The 24127-nt window shown below is 46.7% G+C and overlaps 2 protein-coding genes across 6 annotated transcripts in view; one reads left to right on the top strand and one right to left on the bottom strand.

Moving 5' to 3' along the window:
- The window catches only part of LOC142565996 (heat shock 70 kDa protein 12A-like), a 198181-nt gene that overhangs the window by 6090 nt on the left and 167964 nt on the right, over positions 1-24127 (bottom strand). For all 3 annotated transcript variants that reach the window (XM_075676667.1, XM_075676668.1, XM_075676669.1), the window contains 2 exons: positions 17545-17882; positions 5019-5282 (listed from right to left, as the gene is read on the bottom strand). In XM_075676667.1, coding sequence (XP_075532782.1) covers positions 5019-5282; positions 17545-17882 — 602 coding nt within the window. The remainder of the gene's footprint in view (positions 1-5018; positions 5283-17544; positions 17883-24127) is intronic.
- LOC142565997 (uncharacterized) overlaps positions 1-24127 on the top strand; it is an 82918-nt gene that overhangs the window by 26235 nt on the left and 32556 nt on the right. The window lies entirely within an intron of this gene.

Genomic DNA, 24127 nt, shown 5'->3' with positions numbered 1-24127 from the left:
TAATTTTCGGCGGAATCCCCCTACAATTCCACCGCCACACCACTAGTTGTTCCGCGTTACGCGGCGCCATCATCATCGCGAGAGAAAGCAGGCGGTCGTGTATAGGGATGCGGGCGCCGGGTGCCCACATTTGTAGGTTGCAGCCGAGAGCCTTGGTAGGAAAGTGCGCTTTCGTTGTTACCGCTTAGCTCAGGAACTTGCATGCGTGCGAAAGTGCACTCTATACATGATTTCACTTGCTCTGTAATCCCTATTTGAAGGTCCTCCATTTGGTGTTCTATCCTGTCCAGAGCCGCCTGCATACTAGTGCTCATGTCTGCCACCAGCGCGTCCATTTGTTTTTGCAGGCGCTCACAGCACTCCTCCATGTCACGACGTAGGCGGGCTATTTCTATTAGAGGATCGGGATTTGATAATGAATCGGTAATAGGGGAAGGGGTAGGGAGACATTTACGGGGCGGAGCGAGCTGTGGGGGACCCTCCGCCCGACCTACCTCCCGAGGAGCCTCCATTGCTGTTTTCTTCTCCGGGGTCCACTGCACCCCTGAAGGGACCAGGGTCACCTTGGCTGGGGCATTGGTCTGCAGGGCCTTCTTGTAGGGTTGTTGGGAAGATGGGGAAGGAGGGTGCTTCTCTGGGAGGCGCACCGATGCCTCGCGGGATTGGGACAGAGACTTGGAGCGGGTCCGGAACTTGCGACGGGATCTCGAACGGGTCTCCGACCGGACTTGTCTGGTCTCCTTCGTTGGGGTGCGCGACGTTCGGGTCTCCGCCGTGTCTGTGGTAGTGGTCGGGTCGCTGGAGGATTGAAGTTCACGCTGCTCTTTCTCGAGAGCTTTCCGCACCCAAGCTTTGTTCAGTGTCTGCCTAGCACGCCGCGGGCAGTTTGGATCCACTGTAGGGTGGGTCCCGTCACAGGATCTGCAGTGTGGGGTGCACGGATGTGACGGGGTGGGGTTGTCAGTCCCGCACGTCGCGCAAATGACCACATGCGGCGTAGGACAGTAATCAGCCCAATGACCGAGCTTGTGACATATTTTGCAAACCAGTTGGCGGGGTCGATGGGGGTAGCAGCGGAGTTCTGCACCATAGAAACGCACGTATCGAGGCACTTTAAGTCCTTCAAATGTTACCAACGCAACGTTGGTTTGACCCATCATTTGTGCTTGAAGTATTTGAGTTCCAGGAGCCAAAAGCTCATCCACTAGCTTGGAAGACGGTGTACCGGGCAAAAGACCAGGAACAATTCCCTTGCATGAGCTGTCTGGGGCTGCAAAATATGTTGTGATGGTATAGACCCGCTGACTAAGGTTCAGCTCCCTCACTTTGTACAACGCGTCGGCTATGTGTAACTGGGGTGTGCTGATGATTGCCAAGTTCGGCCGAGGTCGCAGTCGGAATATGATGTCCTGACGATCGTCGGTGGTCAAGCCGGCTGCACTTCATAGAGCACTGGCGAGTTCTGGGCGTGTCCACTTATCGAGGCAAAGTCCTTCGTGAGGCCGCAGAATGATCTTTTCATCGCGCAAAGGAAGTTGAGGCAGGTTCTGATTCCGACTGCGCTTGCGTACGGTAGGCTGGGAGGCGTCCGGAATGCCCAAGATGTTCTCGGAGGTTTGCGTCTTAGCGTACGTTTGATGGATGCGTCGCTTATGTATGACTGTCTTCCAACAGCCACCTGTGTCGTCGTCAGTTTTGTCGTCGTAAATGTTCGGGGTAGCATCTTCCTCCATCCTTTCCCCGGTCGGAGTGTCCACCTCTTGTTGTTGGGAGGAAAAATCGGTGACGATAGGATCGGCGGCCACGCCCGCGGTATCCACCTCGGGTGTCTTCGTTGTTGTCGAGGGACGCGCGGCGGCGTTCTGCGTCGCCGACTGAGTCTTCTGCTCGTTGGAAAATGACGTTGCGGTAGATAAATGCTCCATCGAAATAGAGCGGTGAATTGGCCGAAGGCCCTTTGCACGCCCGTTTAGAACATGGGCCTCGGAAGAGCTGGTCACTTGGCGCTCTTGGTTCATGGTGTAGAAAACACGCCAAGGCAGCTATGGCCCTGGCAGGGGCAGCCGCCTTGGAACTGCTTCAGAGCTGTAGAGGCGCGGGGAGCGGCAAAAAAGTCCCGGGAAGAAAAGGCAGTCGGTGGGAAACGGCGAGAAAGCCGCTTCCCATATGACTCCCGGCGAAAGCGGCCCGGGCAAGGGCGGTCAGTGAAGGTCGCGTAGTCTCGGTGGTTGCGGAGCGCGCCGACGACACGTCCGTTCACTTTGGCCGACTGATTGGAAATCACATAATTGGAGAACACATTTTGTATTGTGACATGATGTTCCAATTCGCCTCAGTGTATACTATATGGGAGATTCTTACAGTGCCTTCCTGCTCCACCAATGTGTTACAATTGGCCCTAGTCCACAAAGGAAATGCACCTAATCTGCGTTTTCGGACATGTTGAACACTGCAGTAGCATAGCCAGCAGGGTCGTAGCCAGGGGGGCGAAGCTTATGGGCTGCAGCTTACAGTGGCAATGCTTACGGCCAAGCTTACAGTGGAAACATTCGAATTCACCACCCCCAAAGAAAGCAGAGGCCGTTGTTTCCGCCAGAAAGTGTTGCTGACTTTTTTCGATCATCAGGGGCCATTACTGATCGAATTTGCTAACCCTGGAGAGGCTCAATCGTTTCCTATATTGTGATTGGCTGCGTGTCGCAATCAAGAACAAACGACTTGGAAAATTGACGAATGGCGTCATCTTGCTCCATGACAATGCCCGTCCCCACGTCGCTGATGTGGTTGACAAAAAACTGGCAAACTTCAAGTGGGAAACACTGCAACATCCGCCACACAGCCCAGACCTGCTGCCTTGCGGCTTCCACATTTTGGAGCAATTCGAAAAACAGCTCAAGGGAACCAGATTTGTGTCGGACGTTGACGTGAAGGAGTCAGTTACAGACTTTTTGAAGCAGCAACCCAAGGAGTTTTACAAGATGGAAATCACACGACTTCTTAGTCAAAATGACTTCTTAGTCTAAACCCTCATGGAGACTACATTTAAATAAAGTACTTCATTTGTCATACATTTGCATTGGCTCACTTTTCTGGATTGGTAACAACGAAGGTCAAAAGACGGAAGATGTGCACTTGTTGCCGATAAAAAAAAAAGGAAAAAACTGCACGAGCCATTGGCGATGGTTGTCAATGTAAGCGAATAGCCGAACGCTTTTTGAAAGCCGTTCGTTCTATTACAGGAATGATGCGATTGAAAGTGTACATTAGTTGCAGCGAGGACATACATGTAGCACTTCTTGTTTCGTTGCGCAATACTGTAGAGAACAGAACCGTTATACCAGTACATCTGTGCGGCGCCCTTTCCTGCAGCCGGCACAAGGGGCGGCGCAAGATCTTTTCTGAGTGCTCCACCACAGCATCGAAATGTTGAGGCGCCCCAAAGCTATCAAGTGCGACAGCACGTGCCGCTAGCGATGTTAGGGAAGCGTATCTTCAGTGATGCCAATTTCTGCCTTTGCGTTGCTGCCCATTGCCTATGTTCACAACCTGCGGATTAGCCCTGATGTCTAATAAAGTTTGATGAAATATTTATTCTGCCGTTGCAGAGGTTTTTCAGTCTATATCCACCGTTGGCGACGGACGCGCCCTGAAACTCGGCTGCTCGAGAGCACACGCCCTCTGCGTCAGCGGCAAAAGTCTGGCTGCCGACCTTCGACTACAGCACGGGCGAAAGAACCAAAGAATGCTATTCGCTTAAAAAGAAGATAATACCCCATGCTGTGCTGCCTAAGACCTCACATGTGAGCTCGAGTGCATAAGTGGGTGGTATATTAAAAGAAAAATTTCCCCTGTATCGGTGCTTTACCGCGCCCGAATCTGTTTGTGTCTGAGTTATCGATTACAATTACTAAACCCTTGAGAACAAAATCCTGCCTCGAGAAATGCAATATGTGAGCGGATATATAAAAGCAGACATCACCAGCAAGAGCATGCGACTGACTGCATAGTGACGCTGCATCCTCTTAGCTCTTCTTAAAGGAGCACTAAAAAGAAATCTAGTTTAAACTGTGTTAGTGAACTACATTTCTGCAATACAAGAATTTAAAAAATATGCAAATCCAACGCCTATCTTGGGATCTATTTGAAGCGAAGCTTTCGTGAATAGATTAATCATTTCATTCCTGCGTATTTGGCATAAAGGAAACAGGTGCACGTGCACATGTGCTCTCGCTCACCCGGGCTACACAGTGTGACACGCTGCGATCGTCTAAAAAAAGGAGCTAGTTGGGGTTGGCTACTATGGAAGTATTGTGGCCTAATTTAAGATGACAAACTCAGCAAAGGCCTGGCACATGAGATGTATTCAGTGTCGTTCATGTTCTGTGGATAACAAAAGTGTGGTGGTGTTTGCTGGAAACTAAGAAAAGGCAGTTGTGGTCTAATGGTTAGACCATCCCGCTGCTGTATAGACATCACCGAGCAGCCAAGGTCAGTAAAGTGCTGGATGATTCGCAAAGAAAGCTTTGCTTTAAAACGCTCTCTAACTGTGGCACGAGAATGTGGGTGGTGACGCCGCCTTGAAGTTCCCGCACCTGTGACATTGTAATATTGACGGCGTCTGCTCGGGCCTAGTTTGCTGGCAAAGAAGTGCATGCTTATAGTCTTTTGTTCGTGCTGCTGAAGACGCTGTGGACTATTTGTAGAAAAGAAATTTATACTGTTTTTTTAATAATTATTCTTAGCTTATGCAAACGAACATAAACCGGTTCAAACAGGCTTGAGCTACTATTTCGCTTCGGAGTTGAACCGAGCCTGCACCGTTTTCAATGAACCGGAATGAAAAAAGTTTCGGTTCGACACTATATAGGCTCTGGTTTTCCTTTTTTTTTTGCTTAATAAACGTTTGTAACAACAACTCTAGGCGTTCTTGTTGGTCCCTGCTAGTTCGATACTTCAACTCTGACAGAGCGCTTTCTGTGGACGGAACAGTGGCGCAACCTGGTTTGTGGCGGCCACACCTGTGGAATGATGACCCTCGTGTGAGGTGCGAAGGCCTCGCGCAGCTCCTTCTGCAGCATCTGCGACTCGGCGAAGCCTCCCACCAGGAATAGGTAGTGGATGGAACCCAGGCGCGGGTCCCCGAGCACACCACCGATGTGCTCCTTGATGCGTGCCAGCGTGGGGCGGAACAGTTCGCGCATGGCAGCCGGCTCCAGGCGCAGCATGCCCTGTGACGACCACTTCACCTCCTTGTTACCGTAGCGCTTGATGGCCTGCTCCACCTGCAGGATTGACAAGTTTGCAGTAGTGAGCATCCGGTATTTGCACCGCCCGGCCGGCGCAAACACGTCCTCCTCGAAATGAGGAAGTGTGTCAGTAAATATACAGAGTGTTTCACGTATATTCTAAACACAGTAACATTTGTACGATGCTCACTTAAAGTCAACCTTTACTTGTTCTCGAGTTTCTTTGTTTACTTCTAAGTTTCTGCCCCATATGTTAACACTGGTAGAATTCAAGGAGTGAACACTTTTCAACGACAGTGGTAAGCTCCCAGTCAGGATTTAGTAATGCTTGCCATATGCACTACAACCAATTTTTTGTCTTCAGTAAATTTCCTTTTCACGATTAAGGTCCCCCATGAGTAACTGACCTAGATAAATGCACTCCTGCACGGACTCTAGAAGCTGACTGGCTATCATGAATTCTTGTTCCCTTGCCAGACTTCTTTGTCTTCTGCATAACACTTTCTAGGTTAAGATCCTCAATCATTTGTTGCAATTCATCTCCAGTGTTGCTGAATAGGACAGTGTCATCTGCAAACCGAATGTTGTTCAGATATTAACCGTTGACCTTCAATCCTAAGCCTTCCCAGTCTAATAGATTGAATACTTCCTCTAAGCACGCAGTGTATAGCATTTGAGAGATTGTGTCTCCTTGCCTGACCCCTTTCTTGATTAGTAAATTTCTACTTTTCTTGTAGAGAAGCAAGGTAGCTGTGAAATCTGTAGATATTTTGCAAGATGTTCATTCCTGTACTTTTGATTACGCAATGCCTTCATGACTGCTGGTATCTCTACTGAATCAAATGAATTTTCATAATCTGTGAAAGCCATGTAGAGAGGTTGATTGTACTCCGCGGATTTCTCAATTATCTGATTGACGACATGTATATGTTGTCAATCAGTTAACCGCCACCCTTTTACCATCCGTCAGAATTGTTATAGATGCGACACTTCATCTTGCCGCTGACCAGTCTGCCGAGCCAGATCAATTACCCCGCAATATATCCATTTACTGTCTTGAAAAGCCCATTCACATTTGCATGAGTTAATTGTGGAAAAATTTTCAGCAGATTGATTGGGCAGTCGCAGTGCCTCAATGCGACTCTTCGATAAATATACTTTCTTATCCCTGTGTGGGCTTGCATGTTTTTTGTTTTACTTTTCGCCAGGTCCGTGAGTATAACCACAGAGTTTCTCGCTATATTACCTAGAGGGAAATCCGGCGCTGCTGCATTGTGGTATGCATGGGAATGCCGGTATATTGCGACTTCGGATTGGCATCATTCTCGGAGAGCCAGGACACCTTGAAGATGCGCCTGGCAAGCACCGTTCCGTCTGTCACAATGATTAATTTTCTACTAAAACAGCACGTAAAAGCTGTTTTAGCTTTATTATTACACAAACACGTGTTTTGTTTAATTATAAGAACTTGTTATTGCATGTATAAATATATGAAACTTAAAAAGTATCGGCGGGCCGCAAAAGTTTGAGGACAGACATCAAGATCCTCGCTCGCTTTGGAACAGTTTGTTGTCTGTTCTTGCTTTTCTTTGCTTGGTTATGCATTGTAGGTGAGTAAACGTCACTGGAAGATGTAATATGTGTGAAAAAATTTATTAAGATTTTACTTTAAGAATGCGTTATCTGTGTAGCCATATCCACATTTTAGACGAAGCCTTTTGGAACACCAGCCAACACAAGCCTCGCAGACACATATACCGTCATTCGCATGACAGCCCAGCGCCCCTAGGAAACTTCCAAAGATGATAATGCTAGATCTCCCTCTAGGTGTTATAGTGAGAAACTCTACGAGTATAAAAGTGTTCTTAGTAAAATTTACAGGGACATTATAACCGCAGCCTGACCAGGCGTCATTACTTGTGGGCAGCAAACACTGTCTGAGGAGCGTGTTACCTAAATAATTTTTCGAATCTGTTCATTACTGGAGGAGGTAGAAGAAATTAAATGTGCTGTTACCAGTCTGCCAGGAGGCGAGCGTCACTGCCAACGGGTAGGGAGCCTACATACAAGCGCTGTTTAGGGTTGACAGCCTTTGTAAGGGCACTTACCGCTGCCAGCTAAATTGGCAGGTTAAACTTTCCGACAAATTATAAGATGTGAGACACAAATTGGCGAAAGACCAGCCGACAGACCACATTTCCCGTAACCCTTGTTAACGTGAAACTAATTAACTCTAAAAGAAATAAACTTCGGCCTCAGCAGCCAGAGACATATAGCGTGCCAGAGATGTCTCCATTTTAGTTAAACGGGCTAGTAAGCACTGTCTGCATTGCAGCAAACTTTGAAAAACACCCTTTATATATTACGTACAAGTGAAAGGCAACGACAATGCCTAATGCAGTTCACATCCATGGCATGAGATAATGCGACTATGAGCACGCCACCGTGCCTTATAACTTGTTGCTTTATACGTGACGCACGACCTGCAATAGAAAGAAATTTTTTTTGACGTGTACGTTAAAGTAAACCGAAAAGGCAACTTGTATATTAATGATGCATGTAGGTTTAATGTGCGCATTGGTATAAAACTAAAAAGAAATTTAATAGATCGCGATCCAGCATGGATAGATTAAAGCGCGAAAAAAACAAAAACAAAACAGGAATGTGTCGCGACTACTAGTGAGATTGGGGACCAAAATGGGTACTCACGAAATTCGGCGTAAATAGCGGTCAAAATTTTGGTGTTGTCACCACCCTAAAACAGCACTTGTATGTAGGCTCCCTCCCAACGGGGATGCTCTCCCTTTGCCTCGAGTAGCGTCCGCAAGTGGTGTTCTTTCCCTGCCTTCTCCCATACTGGAGCCGGAGGACCGCATATTATAAACGCGTCGCGGCCCGCTTCCTTTTTTTGCGGCGTGGTGCACCTACAGCGGCGGCGTTGCGCCTTTCGCATTGGATGATTACTCATGTGTCGTGGTGAGTGACGTGAGCAGTGCATTTTACATCACGACGTTTGTGTGTGTGACCTTGACTCTGGCTGGGAGCGAAGCCTCCAGAGGGAGGTCGAGAGGCATTTGTTTTGAAATTTCAGCTGCTTTTGGAGGGAGACGCTGTAATACTTTGCAGACTAAGTCCCTTGATAATTTGAAAGTAGCGACACTCTTTGAACTCTGCCGCCGCCGCGCGACCTCCTCGCCTCCTCCTCGCCCCTTGCGCGTTCCCCCGCGGCAACCAGTTTTGCCCCCGTTTTTCTGCACGATGATTGGTCTCCCTGCCGTTGCCCTTGGAAACGCGCGGATCTTGAGTTTTGCTTTTTCGTTCGCGCCATTTCCCTCCTGAGCATGGCTGGCTCGGCGTAGCGAACATTGTACGCTGTGTTTCCTGCTCTATGTGCTAGCGCTACGCCGGGCTGTTGCGCATATAACTGCAGCAAGAAGCCTGAAGATGGTTGTGCCGTTTTTTTAAAGCGCGACGGCTTGCGCAGGGAGCAGTGGCTGCATGACATTGGCCGAAAGAACTTTGTTCTGACAAAGAACAGCATTGTTTGCGAGCTCAGGCGTCGTTCTTATAGCTCGTAGCAAAGCATCCCGTAATGCTGCATTTTTTTTTTCATTCTTCCGGCCTGCTCACCAGCGTTTTTGTTGCGGTTGTCCTCAGTATGCTTAATATTCTGGGGCGGCTCCATCACCTCGCACGTCGCCAACTGTTGTTATTCAGTCGGAAGTGGCATTATAGATTCTGCTTCGCGCCCTAAAAAAATTATTGGCAAGTATACCTGTGGTATTGCAGGTGATGAGCGTTAGCTAGTCAACATTGAGTTTTTTTTTAAGTTTTAAGGTGAAAGCCTTTAGATCTCTGTTTCAAGGTCGCATTGTAAACTGGAAGTATCACGTGACCCAAGGAAGGCCAGAGGTGACCCAAAGCCACGGAGTAAGACATATAGGAGGTGAAACTCCCGTCGGCGCGAGCGAGCGCGGGCGACCAGATAAAGTCACAGTTGTTACATGCGCCGACGCTACCGTATGCAGTGGCGGCACCATGCGGCTAAAGCCCCTTACATGCGGCGCGTCGTAGAAGCCGCAGCGGAAAAAAAAAAAGAAAGCAGCGCCCGGCAGGCGGCTCCGGCAGCTCCGGCCACTTAGTGTTCCTGTATATGCTCATATATAGCATATACAGGAACACTACGGCCACTCCGTGGTAGAAGTCAGGCGCGCGCGGCCGAACGGGAGAAACACGCTCAACCGGTTGCCCTGGCAACCGAAACGGCGGTAATTTCTTCCCATGCCGCCAGCATGAAAATATATCCGCGGGCTTGTGACCTTTACTGGTCGCCGCAAACAGCGGAGTTTCCACTCCTAAATATTTCTTGCTCCGTGCCCAAAGCCTGTCCACCCCTGTATAAGGGAATGATTACCCAAGTTAGTTAATGAATCATTAGTGATTGACATAAGATGGATTAGGGACGATTAAGGTTGATTAGAGTGCATTAAGAAGGATTAAAATGCACGAATAAAGTTTAAGGTGGGTGGAGGAGGATTAAGGCAGATTAAGGTGAAGGGTTGATGAAAGGGTATTAAGACGGATTAGGGTGCATGAACAAGGATTAGGGAGGATTAAAGTGGATAAAGGAAGATTAAGGTCAATTAATGTGGATTAAGGTGAATTATAGTTGATAAAGGAGGATTAAGACCGATTAGGATGGATTAGGGTGTAGATTAGGGACCATGGAGCTGGATTAGGTTTGATAGAGGTGGATTAGGGTGTATTAAGGTAAATTGGGACTATTAAGCAGGATTAAGTTGCATGAATAAGGATTAAGGTGGATGAAGGAGGAATATTTCATTTCATTTATTTTTCCCTTAAAGGCCCGAAGGCATTACATAAGGGGGGAGCAAAATCAAGGTCAAAGAGAAAGAATAAATTGACAAAAGATAACAATAACAAAAAAAGTGTATGTAACAGTTAAATGTTCTTGTCACGCGTATACAATGCAAAGTAAATTTCACGGGAATTAAACACGAGAAAAAAAATATATAGATGTATATATGAAGCACTCAATTAATACACGAGAAAAATACAATGAAAAAGGCATCACACGGAAAACAAGTAAAAATAAAGATAATCAACGGTTCAGAGTGCCGAATCTAATATGATAGGAGCCTTTTGCCCTCACGAAAAATGGTCATTTAGTTTATCCCGGAATGATGTGCGGTTAGTGCATGATGCGATGGTATTTGGCAGGCCATTCCATAGTGCTATCGCGTCCGGAAAAAATGATGACTTTAGAGCTAGGGTGCGACAGTTGATGCGTGCGATGCTATGGTCATGGCTTAGGCGGCTGGACGTCCTGTGCGGGGGTTGCAGCTTTTCGTGTCTCGTGCGTGGGTGATAGTAGAAATGATGAAGAAGACAGAGGCGAGATATAATGCGGCGTGACTCGAGTGATGGGATGGCCAGGGAGTGTTTCAGCGCGGTAATACTGGTTTTTCTTGAATAGCATGATGATATAAATCGGACGGCGCGATTCTGCACGGCTTCAAGGTCAGCGGCGAGGTACGCTTGTGATGGGTGCCAAATGGATGAGGCATATTCTAGTTTTGGGCGAATGAATGTTATATATGCTAGTTTTTTTATGTCGGGGGATGCGGCCTTCAAGTTACGGCGCAGGTATCCGAGTGTGCGAGAGGCTGCAGCGCAGATGTTTTGAACGTGGGTTACCCATGATAGCGATGGTGTTAGATGGAGGCCAAGATATCTGTAGGATAATGCGGAATCTATGGAAAATGAGCCAATACTGTATTGGTGCGGATTCACGGTGCGTTTTCTGGTGAAAGACATGGATTTGCATTTGTTAATGTTTAAGGAGAGGAGGGATTTATCGCACCAAGAGGAGACAGTGTCAAGATCGGACTGAAGAAAAGATGAATCGCTGGTTGCCCTAATCACTCTGTATATGACGCAATCATCGGCAAAAAGCCGTAATTCCGATTTTATATTGCAAGGGAGGTCATTAATGTAAATTAGGAATAGTAGTGGTGACAGGCCAGCGCCCTGAGGGACTCCCGATGTTACATTGGAAAGAGGAGAGTGGCTATCATTTGTGGAAGTGAACTGCTTGCGCCCTGAAAGAAAACTTTCGATCCATCGGATTAGGTTGACGGGTATTCCTAGTGATGAAAGTTTTTGTAGTAAATGATTGTGTGGGACCCGATCAAATGCTTTGGAGTAATCGAGGAATATAGCATCTATTTGGAGGTTGGCATCCATGGATTCGAGCAAATCGTGTATGAACTCTGCAAGCTGGGTTTCACATGAAAGGTGTTTCCTAAAACCATGCTGGTGCGGATAAAAAAAGTTGATAGATTCAAGATGTGTCATTAGGTTTGTGGATATAATGTGTTCGAGTAATTTTGATGGCACACTGGTTAGGGAAATAGGACGGTAATTAGAGGCTAATTTGCGGTCACCGGATTTAAAGACTGGGATGATTTGGGCAATTTTCCAATCATCCGGAACTTCCTCGGATTCTAAAGACTGGGTAAAGATCAATTGTAGTATCTGAGCTATATGATGGATTAGGGTTGGTAAAGGAGGATTAGGACCGCGGATAGGGTGGCCAAGGTGCATTAGGGGCAATGTAGGTTGATTAGATTGTATTAAGGTGGATTGGGAGTGTTAAGGTGGATGAAAGAGCATTAAGGTGGATTAGGGTAGACTAAGGTGAATTGGGGTTCATTGAGTATTAAGACCGATTAGTCTACCATAATCCTCCTAATGCACATTAATCCACATTCATTGACCTTAATCCTCCTTCATTCACTTTAATCAACCATAATCCCCTAAAGTCCTCCGTAATGCACCCTAATCCACCTTCATCGACCTGAATCTACTCTAACCCTCCTTAATGCACTTGAATCTTCCTTAATCAACCCTAATCCACTATAATCGTCCTTAATCCACCCGAATCCTCCTTCATTCACTTTAATTCACTCTAGCCGACCATAATATTCCTTAATGCACCTTAATCCTTCTTAACCCACCATTGTCCTTCATACGCTTTAATCCACTATAATCGTCCTTAATGCCCTTCAAAGCACCTTCATCGACTTTAACCCAACCTAGTCCTCCTTTATGCACCTTAATCCACCTTCATTCACCCTAATGCACCTTCATCGACTTTAATCCTCCTTAATACACCCGAATTCATCTTAATCCGATCACTAATCAATCATTACTTTGCTAATCATCTCTTATGCGCGGCTGCACATGCTTTGGTTCGCTTCCCGCCTTCCTTCGGTCGCGTGATATTTTCTGTAGCTCACAACGGGACCCTGAAACAGAGGTCCAAGGCTTTCGCTTAATAAGCCACACAGAAAGGGATGTGTCACAAGCAATACTAGATCAGACGCACAAAGTAAAGCATCTGATCATGTGGCAGAAAAATTGTCTGGAGTATAAAACTCGCCTAAAAGCTCCCTTTACATCGGTATACCCCGTTCATACGGCTTTAAGAAAAAACCAAACTCCTCATAAACGTTGCCTCCAGCATTATCGATGCTGTTATTAGCATTTCTCAAAATTTTCAACCCCACTGGGGCGCGCAACTGGCCGAAAATAACATGCTTCCATAGAATCCTGCGGCCCGTCCCCGGGAGCCCAAGAGGAAAAGCGCGCCGTGCGCAGCTGGTGGGCGAAGAAAATCGAGGAGGGAAGCGCCGTGAGGAGGAGAGTGTCGCTACTTTCAAATTATCAAGGGGTTTTATTGCAGACATGATCGTCAGCGCGTGACTGCATGGCGCGTGATGTACTGTTTAATATTGCCAAGCATGGTGAAGGGCTCTTTGAAAGGGCACTGACATAATTTCGACTATTCATTTTTTTGCATTAAATAAAGGTCCTGGACCTCTAATATCTAGAAAATATATAACAAGCTATATTTAATAACTTTCCTACAGTCAATTGAGGTTTCATTACCCAGAAGAATACTGTGTTGCGACATCATGACACCGTATATAGTCACGTACACTCGCTCTGGCTCGCTCGGTCGCCTCATATACTGCTACTCGTTTGAGGGCCGATTAGCAGCATAGCTCACGACCGAGCGAGCCGTAGCGAGTCTCAAAACGTCGCAATCTCTTTCTCTCACATGATCACATGTGCGCCCTGACGTCTCAACTTAGTAAAAATGAAACCGAAACTGACTGCAGAAACGCTAATAATTCAGGGTGCTGCGATGTTTGACAGTATTCTTTCTGGGGCTTAGCGGTACCGGACATTCATTTAAAGAAAAAGGAAGTAGTCTCGATAATATCGTCGATGCCGCTTTAAAAGACACCCATATGACTAAAGGCCTCTCACCGGACCCCAGTGTTGAGATTTTGACAATTTTGTCGCTAGATTTAGCGAAAAAGTGTCGACTTTGTTGTCAGTTTAGCGACAAAATTTTTAATTTAGCGACAGGCGAATTTGTTCAGCGACATGACTGAACAATTAGTCACGTTTTAGTGACTTCGAAGTTAGGAAAGTTGCTTTAAAAATTGGCCTTCTGAAATGCACTTTATTATTAAAAAGCTACATGTAAGTGGCCGAAACTCCGTGACCCGCGACCCTGTGAGACTCCGCGACCATTATGGAGCAACGATTTCATCCACATTGGTAGTTTTCACATTGTACTGCTTCACAGCACAGTGGTCATCACAGACTTCACATTGTGCTCATGAAGTTTTTTTCTAAATTCTTTACAAAACCGATTTGAATGGGTCTTAACGCTGCGGGTTCTGCAGTATCACTAAATACATTCGATCGATGGACGTGTGCAAGTGTAGAAGTGAAGGCTATTCCAATTTGTTTTTATTCCTATCTCTTGACATCATATTTATCGCTAGAATAGCAGCTTGGGCTTGTTGGTTTTCCATCCTGGTGTTAACAGCGCAAAACAGAGACGAGACACGAGACAAGAGCGCGCTTGTGGTGTCGCCCTCTCGTCTCGTGTCTCGTCTACGTTTTGCGCTGTTAACACCAGGTCATATTTATGCAACTGCCGACTAAAGTATCGGATGGTGACCCGCAGCGTTGTTTGAAACGCCAAATCAAACGCTCCCCTCGTTTATAGATCACTTTTGTTTGCTGTGAAAGCGAATAGCATTGTCTACTTTGACAGATCTTTCTGGTGTAATTGGCTGACAAGACGCGAGGAGTATGCAGAAATGAACAGGGCGCAGTGAAAGTAGATAACTTGATGAGGAGGGTGGTGCCGGCGTCTCGGATCAACGCCACCTAGAACAAGTTATTGGCACGCTTCCCCCTGCTTAGCTAGTGGTGGCTGGTCGAAAATCGCGGTGGTGTGCAACGGAAGGTTAAAAATGTCGCTGTTTCACCTCAAAGGCGAAGCATCGATTGCGATAGCAAATTAGTAGAGAGCTATGCGATCGTAAGGATATTCGTTTTATCTGCCCTATAAACTTGGAAACGTTCGCTTACTAACTAAATCAACATGCATGGTTTCACGCGCGCACAGGCAAACATGGACACATCACATTCGATGGCCGCGAACTCGCGCTGTCAAAACGCTCACGTGATGCATAGCGGCAGCAGCGGCGAACGAATTCCCCTTCGTGCTGCCCGTAGCTTCAACGAGGACCAGGCGCACGAGAACTCGGCGCACACGAAGCCATCAGCTATCTCGGGTCGGCTAGCCTTCGAACCCTGCGCAAAGTACCTCCAAGGTAAGATGCACGCGGCCGTGACCGGATTAGAAGGGGAGACGCCCTTATCCCCCCCCCCCTCCTAGCGAGCACACATCTCCCCGCTCCCACCATGCGCACGCGAGAAGTCGGCGTGCACCTTCCCTGCCTTCCTCTCTTGCGCGTGCGAGAAACGGCGGCGCCCCAAGCCACCATCCTTCTCGGTTTCCTCGCACCTACAGTACACGGTGCGCGGCCGTAATGACGTTTGGACTTTAAACAGAACCTCCCGGAGATGCTGACGGTGGAAATTCGCCTGGAGTGTACATATAATTGCTATCAAAATAAAATGTTTTTAGCCTGTAAGCGTTAGTGATCTGAACTAGCATCTATATACGAGATAACTTTTAAGTTTCCTGGAATTTTTAAAAATCACCTGTGGCAGATAGCGCAATTCTTGTCTTTGAGCTGAATTATTCTAAAAGGCGGATATTACTAACACGAGAAAGCGAAATACATACTGAAATAATTAGCGACAATTCACTAATTACCGTATATACTCGTGTAAGGGGCGCAATTGTTTTCTAGGATCTTGGATGGGTGCGGTCCTTACACGAATCAGGCAGATGACGGCCCGCTATCAGTTCGTCCTGTTTCTGCAACTGTAGCAGAGGGTAAGAGAGGCGCAAATGACATAACGCTGCAGCAAACGACCTCCGAGATGCCGGCCCATCGTCCCTGACCAGCGCCGACCCAAACAGGGCTCCCTTGCCTAGAGGTGAAATGCCACTAATCTGACCGGAAACACTGCCAACACAGCCGAGACGACGCGCCACACAAAGGAATAACAGAGAGTTTTAGTTAGTTAAGGGGACGCAAGCCGCTTGCGTCCCCTAAACTAAAACTCTCTATTGGCGCGGCTACGCCGGCCTCAGCGGCGTCGACGGAAAAGCAGCTAGCGTCATGTAGGGTCAACGGAATTCGCTTTCTGGCGGGACGTTTTTGATTTTTTTTTCAATAATGTTGCCCCCCAAAGTGGGGGTGTGGCCCTTGCACGAGGCCGGCCTTTCCACGAATATATACGGTAACTAATAAATAATTACTTTACGGCACGTATTGCAAATAAAAATTGTAGCCGGTGAGTCTGCAAGACGTATACTTGAATTGAATCTTCAGGATGACAACAGTTTCGAAATATTTCCCAAACTGTGGTAGAAATACATGAGCGTTCCGTTTACTCTTGCGCTTGAATGCATAAAAGAATGTTTTGTTAAAAAGTAATTGGAACAACAGTGCATGATTACGGCGCTTATCTCCAAGCTGGTGTCATTCTGTAAATGTATCAATAAGTGGATATGCCTTGCAAGCTTACCGTCTGCAATTCATAAATTTCATATGTGCTGTAAAGTAATTAGGAAGTTAACTAGTGAATTCTTGTTAACTAGTTGAATATGTGTTTGTTTTTCGAGCACTTAATTAATGTCCACCTCTGAATAATGCAGCTCAAGGAATAGAATTATGACACCTGCAACAAGCAATACTTAAAAATTCCGTAAAACTTGAAAATGATCACCCCGCATACGTAAAGGAAAAGCCCTGCGTATATCACTTTGTATGTACTTTTGCTTGTTATATTTTGGAGTGTCTACGCTATTCCTTTCTTTAAATTATATGGTTTACGTTCCAAAACCACGCCCTGATTATGAGGCACGCCGTAGTGGGGGACTCCGGAAATTTGGACCACCTGAGGTTCTTTAACGTGCACCTACGTTACCAAGTACCACGGGTGTTTTCGCATTTCGCCCCTATCAAAATGCGGCCGCCGTGGGCGGGAATCGAACCCGCGTCCTAGAGCTTAGAAGCGCAACAGCTTAACCGCGAAGCTTAACGGCTTAACCGCTAACCTCGTGCTTAGCAACCCAAGACCACAGCCACTAAGCAACCACGGCGGGTCGATTATTCCTTCCACAAGACAAATGTTCAGTTTTAAGTGTACGTCATCGGCTTGTCTTTGTTGTCCGTGTCTGGAGTTGGCGCATGATGCGTAACAGACTGTGGCGACAAATATCCTTATTGGTTTCTTTCAGTAAGTATAATATGCAGCTCTGTGACCTTGCAACAATAGTGACCTGCTGGATGTAAGGACCGGCTGCTTAGTTTTTACAGAGGTGCGGCCTTGTTTCCCTATAAAAAAAAGAAAAAAGAAAAACGCACTTGAGAGCACTACAGTTCATGGGCGCACTGCTTGGAGCGCGCAACTAAGGCACACAGCCGCGCTTCCGTGATGTCATTTTCTAACAAATGTGTTTCGTGGTCTTTTGTCCGGAAGAAGGACCCGCGTAAAGGGTAAGTTCGTGGAAATAACCGCAACAGGTGTTTCTGAACGGACTGTACAACCTTTTTCCACTCTAAGTTCACTCTTGAACCTGATATGTGCTTGACGGTCGGGCTCTTGCCCGGCAGCGAAGGCACAGGTTTATTCCTGCGGAGCCCCATTGACATCTTTCCTGTCGTCGCGGCGAGGAACGCCGCGACAAAAGTAGCGTTTGTCCACTCACTGGAGTGGGTGTCGATCTCGTTTTGCGTCTGAGGCTGCAGGTGCCTCGGGTACTCACGGTGGTGCCCTTGCACTTCTTGTAGTAGTCGATGAAGGAGAACGGCAGCGATATGTTGAGCGGCGTGTCCTTGTCAGGCGTGGCATTGCGCTTGCGCGCCTCGAAGGCCACCATGAGGTCAACGTAGGCGGCGGGCCTCTTCAGCTTGAACTGGTCCATGAAGTCGGCGCCGAAGATGGCGCGCAGCAGGCGCTCGAACTCGCGGTCGATGCCCAGCGATCCGCACGGCCCCCCCGTGGCCTTGTGCAGCTCCTTGAGCGTGCCGTGCTGGTCGTGGAGCTCGTGCACCGTGATGTCCACCGTGCCGCCGCCGCAGTCCACCACCATGTACTTGGTGCCTGGGAAGAAGGGCCCCGCGGGGGAGGCGCTGCTCGATCATGCATTCGGCGACTGATGGGCTCGAGTACCACCGTCTTGTGACGCTGCACAAGGTTGTCCTCCGCGCTTGCGACATTGACACGCTCATCTCGTTTACCAGCACTCCCGCACGCAGGAAAAAAAAAAATAACGTGACACGTAGTGCCCCTCCCCCATTTTCTTTCTCTTCAAATTCACGCTTGAATTGCTTTAAATTTTCAGTTTCCTTTGCGCACTTGAATATTAGAGCAATCTGGGAGTCTCACTCAGAAACCTATCAACTATAAAATTTGCTATAAGACTTGCCGACCATATTTCGCGTTAGTAGGGCCTATTTATTTAATGTGTCACAATTGTTGCTCGTACACTAGATTTGCCGAACTTGCCAAACTTATGTACTCCTTGTAATTTGACTTCGTGTGTTGATATATTCATGTACGTCTGTGTTATGTTTGCATTTACATGCACCCTGCACTGGTCTTCATATGGTAGTAAGTATAGATAATAATAATAATAATAATAATAATAATAATAATAATAATAATAATAATAATAATAATAATAATAATAATAATAATAATAACATTAATAATAATGTTGTGACATACTTCTCTATTCAATTATATCCCGGGTCCTGCTTTTACACTCGGAGGTGGCAGGATTTACCTGTCATTTCCTCGAGTGTTTTGTTAGTCGCTGTAAGAGACGTCGAGTTCTTAGAGTGGTCTACCAGTTCAGTTTGACTTGATGTTTGTGTTATTTTAAGCGCAAGAATGTTCCGAGATGCACCTGTGTCATGGGCAGTACACGCGGTAGTGCGCATTTGGATCGTGCGGCATGAAAAGTTGGCCCCATTTTATTCTCATTGCGCGTATACTTCCGTGTGAAAACTAGCATGCAACACTGTTGGCGCAAATGTGACCGTTTTGTTTTGAAGGGATAGGTGATCAAAACGACTTTGTTGCCTTTGTGCTGCAATAGCAAGTTAAACAACGCAGTGCCGTGGTGTACTTGATGGAAGCCTAAAACGGGCTAAGTTTAACTCGTGGCCAGGTGCACAAACCCAGCTGCACAAAGTAATGAACGTAACATCCCGGGATGCTTCTTACGGCACAGTACACAACACACACCAAAAATAAGGACCAGTTGCGTGAACATACATTTGACTAATCAGTCCGCAAACCTAATGAACATATGCAGTGAACCTGTACCCTTAAACATTTCCTTCAAGACGTTTAATATAAATAAGAGACTGGTCATATAGAGAAGACATATACATTAAAGTTGTATAAATTAGTTCGGAAAATGAAAAATAATGTTTGTGCCATGAATTACGTATTTTCTTTTCTGGATCCACATGAAATAATTTAGTATACTTTATCTTGTATTTTTGTATTAAGGCAAATATATTTGAGTGGATTCGTCTCCTGTATTCCATTTTTAATTGTAACTTCAACACACAACTAAGATGTGAAAATTCTTTTGTAGTACGCATGGCTGTTGCTGTAGGTTGCTGTATAAATTTAATGATGTTTTTATTTTTTGTATAATTTTAGCACGCAACTGGGATGCGAGAATTTTTGTTGTTCGAATGCTGTTACTGTATATTTCTGTATAAGTTTGATGACATTTGAATATAATGATAATAGACATTATTACTATGGTTTTTCACAGCAATCAATGGTGTTTTAATTTGCAAAATTGTGCATATGTTTTTACTCTGCTGTCGAACTAGTCATTTTCGGGGGCTGAGACTTTTGTGAGGCTTTATTCCTTTAGTCTCAGCCTACCCTCGTTGGCATGAGCGAGAAATAAAATTCAAATTAAAAATAATTCAAACTTGCTTTCTTGCAGTGAAACAGCTTGTCTGCAACAAAATTAGCAGTGATATACCACTAAAGCGATATTGACAAACCCGCAGGTATGATAATTGCACAGTTTTCTTGTTGGCAGCCTTTAAGCAGCACTAAGCAGACGACATGTGCACCTGGTTGGTGGCTGTCGCAATGACGTAATGTCCCAGCACGCCGCCTTCCAGATTTTTCACGTGCCGCGGGCGCCCCCTTGGAAAACATGCCGAAGATGCGCGCGATCTAGGTCACGCGTCACTTCCGGCGAGCGGTAATGGCGGCGTTTTTTCAGTTTCGGTATCAAAAACGGCTGTTTTGGGGAGCATTTCGTGACGCTTGCGCTCGTACATTGAGCGCAAAATTTTGCGCGGACGCTCCTCTATACGCGATCTTACGAAGCTTTTTACGCGTCCCATGTTTTTTTTTTTTTTTTTTTTGCAGTTGGCCTTTAATAGGGGAGCACAGTCCTGGCAATGCTTTCCAATGACTGTGACAGTACGACAGAGCCTGCTAGCAAGCGTATCGTTATAGCGTGAATGAATTTATTTTTGTCGGATCCTTAAACTTGGCGGCGCTGATTTTGTTTTTCACAGGTGTGACATGCCTAATATTTTGTTAAACCAAACTAAAAACGAGAACTTCAACTGCGACCTTTCCAAGCAGGACAGTGCCACATGCCATGGCAGCTTCTTTCACATGAGTCGCCCATCATAACTCTGAACAGTCTGCATAAGCCTGCATCACACCGTGAAATTCTTTGTGTGCACGGCGCACTGAAACCTGTCTTCCACCACGAAAGCTTTCTTTCCCTCTGAGCCATATCAGCTGCTGCAGGTGATGCCGCACTTGGTGTTTTGCGCTACCGACGAAGCGAGGTTGGCGCGCGCGCTTGGTCGCAATGGAGAACTAAAAGAAAGCCTCCAGTAGAGATAACAAATGCAATACACCACGTGGTTTTCTTCGAAAGCGACGCCATACCTGCTTGACTGTCGCAGCTGGTCTCCAGAACGCTGGTTCTTGCAGAACAACCTAATCGGCAACTATAGGAGTGTCACACCACTTGTCTTACAGAAGATACTACTTGCCCGGTATCTTTTGCAGTGAACGAGCGCTTGACCCTTTTACTTTCGGTTATTTACGAGCTGCCTAGGTCAGCATGCGTGCGTGTGTGTCTGTGTGTGTGAATGAATGGTTCTTGCTAAACGTATACGAGACTATTGAATGAGCATCGACAGTTACGAAAGTGACTTCGAAAGCTCTGAGCAAATGCGCGCATGACCTTTAACCACGTGGTGAGGCTATGACGTTCTGCCGTTGAACAATCTCGATTCCCGGCTGCGGCGGCCGCATCCCGGTTGGGATACGTGTGGGAAAACACTCATGTGCTTTAAAAAGTGCCGAGGGTTTAATTAATCTGGGGTCCTACATTAAGGCGTATCTTAGAGCCCCTGTGTTGCTTTGGGACGTTAAAACTCATCAATTGAGCGATCAAATTCGCGTGCATGCCATCTGCTACTGCGCCGTCACTGTTTCCTGGCAGTTGGCCACAGAGAACTGCAATGCCACTGGTGCTGCTGGAGCCTTGGTATGAGGCGTGCATTTTTTCGGAAGACGAAAGGAACATTGAAAACATGAGCTCTACATTGAAAACAACGGATCGTTGTGCCTTGCTTGCACCGTGGTCACTTATCGTGCTCAGCCTTCGACGGTTTGTTCCTTTCCAATTATTCCATCGGAGCTTTTGTGTGCTCTTGCAACTTCCTGAAGGATCTCACTTTAGAACCACGTGTGCTGTAAGTCTACGTGGTGCTCAAAGATGCCCCTGTGCGCCAAGTGTAAACACTGAGCCAGACGGTTTCCGCACCCACAATTCACATGCTCGCCTGCAGAATCCACGTAGTTCAGTACAAGCAAGGTTGAAAAACACGTAAAGCATGCAGACACAGTGCGACGGCGCAAGCACATGGAACACTGGGCAAATGGTGCGAGGATGTAGCAAGAGGATTTACCTCCGTAAAGGTAATCCTCGATAACTTCCGAGCGCAAGGGAGGTAGGATATGCATGTCTGCAAGGAGGAAGAAGCAAAACATTCGCACGGCACATGAAACGAAAATGCAAGCCCACAGAAGAAATGAGTGCGTTCACGTACGTCAAACGCTAGTAATAGGAAAGGAGCAGGCGTGGCACACGACACGTCAAACGCAAGACATCTTTTAGGGCAGACCACGACTATCATGAACAGGCACACGACACGCCGGGCGGCGCGGCCGCACCGCAGGCAAACAAGCACGCAGGAAATGTGTTTTAGCCAGCGTGCAAAATGGCTTCTCGATTCATGCAAAGCGCATCGGACAACATATATCAGTGTCACCGCCGCTCTGACGGTTGAGCTGACGGAGACAGCAGGCAGACGAGGCATGCTGTTTTCAGAGGCCATACCACACGCACATATATGGCCACTGATCAAAAGCGAGAGGAGGGCATTGCTTATGGGAAAGGTGCATCGCTTTAGCGCTCGCAGTTTGTTGGCTGAAAACCTTCTACTGCGATCTGCGCTTTCTAGTCAACGGTACGGGCGTGTTCTATATTGATGTGGGATGCTACCATTCTTTTGCAGCATCATTAAGTACAGACGAAGGGCCTGTATAAGTCGTTCACACCTCTCATATTATTAGTATTCTCACTATACTAACAAAATGTTTCCCCTACGCTGACCCTGATGGTCCACGAGACACTATGCTGCTGAAGCCAAAAGCCTTTTTGTATTGGCCTGCAGCCGAGACTACGGTTATCCCTATAAGGTGTGGGACATGTTCGGCATGCTCGAAAGAGCCTTAACGTGTTCGCGGGAGGCGTTCCTATAACTTAACTGCTCTCCTATATTTTTTGTAGAAGAGTTCCGTCAAGATAAAGTGGGATTGTTGTGAAGAAAAAAGCTTTTACTTGAACATCTCTGCCGTGCGGCGCTTGTGTTGGCGTACATTGTATATGATGTAGTGATGATTACGTGCAAAAGGGCTGTTGTCTGTGCGTCATCGGCGTTATCCGTGCGCCAGTAGGAACATTCAATATATATATATATATATATATATATATATATATATATATATATATATATATATATATATATATACACTTAAGTTGTTACGCCTGAGGCGATATGCTTGATGGTCTTTAATTATGGGGTTTTACGTGCCACAACCACTTTCTGATTATGAGGAACGCCGCAGTGGAGGACTCCGGAAATTTTGACCACCTGGGGTTCTTTAACGTGCACCTAAATCTAAGCACACGGGTGTTTTTCGCATTTCTCCCCCATCGAAATGCGGCCGCCGTGGCCGGGACTCGATCCCGCGACCTCATGTTCAGCAGCCCAACACCATAGCCACTGAGTTGCTTGATGGTTTCGTCTTGTACGCAGAGCTAAAGCTTTGTGCGACAAGCCGGTAGAGAGCGAGGATCGTAACATCTGTTGAACTCGATTTACACGTCCATTGATTGATACTGTAAGATTTGAGGAGCTGCATACTGCAGGCTTAATTTCGTATAATGCACTACAGTAAGTTAAAATTGCAAGATGTAGTATATGCTGACCTACTGCGAGCTTCACGAATGCGTTTGATCTGCGCAAAGACCTCGCACTGCTGTATTCTTTGTAGGTGACATTTTGCTACCTTGAACGCGATAATGTTTCATCATTTGCTGGACACACTACGTGCTTCTCTATAGAAGCTGAGTGCGCTCTTGGGAAGAATAAATTGTGACAGTTTAGGCTACACAACGGTCAAATGGACAAGATAGCTTGGTGGCCTAAGTTGGTATTTCACTTTGGCAGCAATCACTAACATATCCCACCTCCGTTTTATTGGCGGCCAAATGTTGCCCCGCCACGTTTAGCTGCTCGTATTGCTACGGCGTTTTTCGTTTGTGCTCCAAAAGTCTGAGCCTCCAAACCGGTTCCGCTGCTTCCATTTTTACGGCGAGGGTAAAATTTTCACTGAGTACTCACCGTGGTAGCCCAGTGGCCATGCGTCGCGCTGCTGATCTCGAGGTCGTGAGTTCGATCCCGGCAGCGGCGGTCGTATTCCGATGGATGTGAAAAACGCTCGCGTGTACCCCGCATTAAGTGCACGTTAGCAAACCCCAGGTTATCAGAATTAATTCGGAATCACCTACTACGGCGTGTGCCTCATTATCAGATTGTGATTTTGGCACGTAAAACCACAGAATTACGAAGGAACAGCGCCAACGAAGACGATCACAAGCGGGGAGAACGACCTCGTGTCGTTCTCCCCACTTGTGATCGTCTTCGTTGGCGCTGTTCCTTCGTAATTCAAGTATGCACCATCTAGCCCAAATGAATGTTGTCCTGAAC

This window comes from Dermacentor variabilis, unplaced genomic scaffold, assembly GCF_050947875.1.
Source record: "Dermacentor variabilis isolate Ectoservices unplaced genomic scaffold, ASM5094787v1 scaffold_12, whole genome shotgun sequence".
Lineage (NCBI taxonomy): Eukaryota > Metazoa > Arthropoda > Arachnida > Ixodida > Ixodidae > Dermacentor > Dermacentor variabilis.
This window is presented reverse-complemented; position numbering and strand designations above follow the sequence as displayed.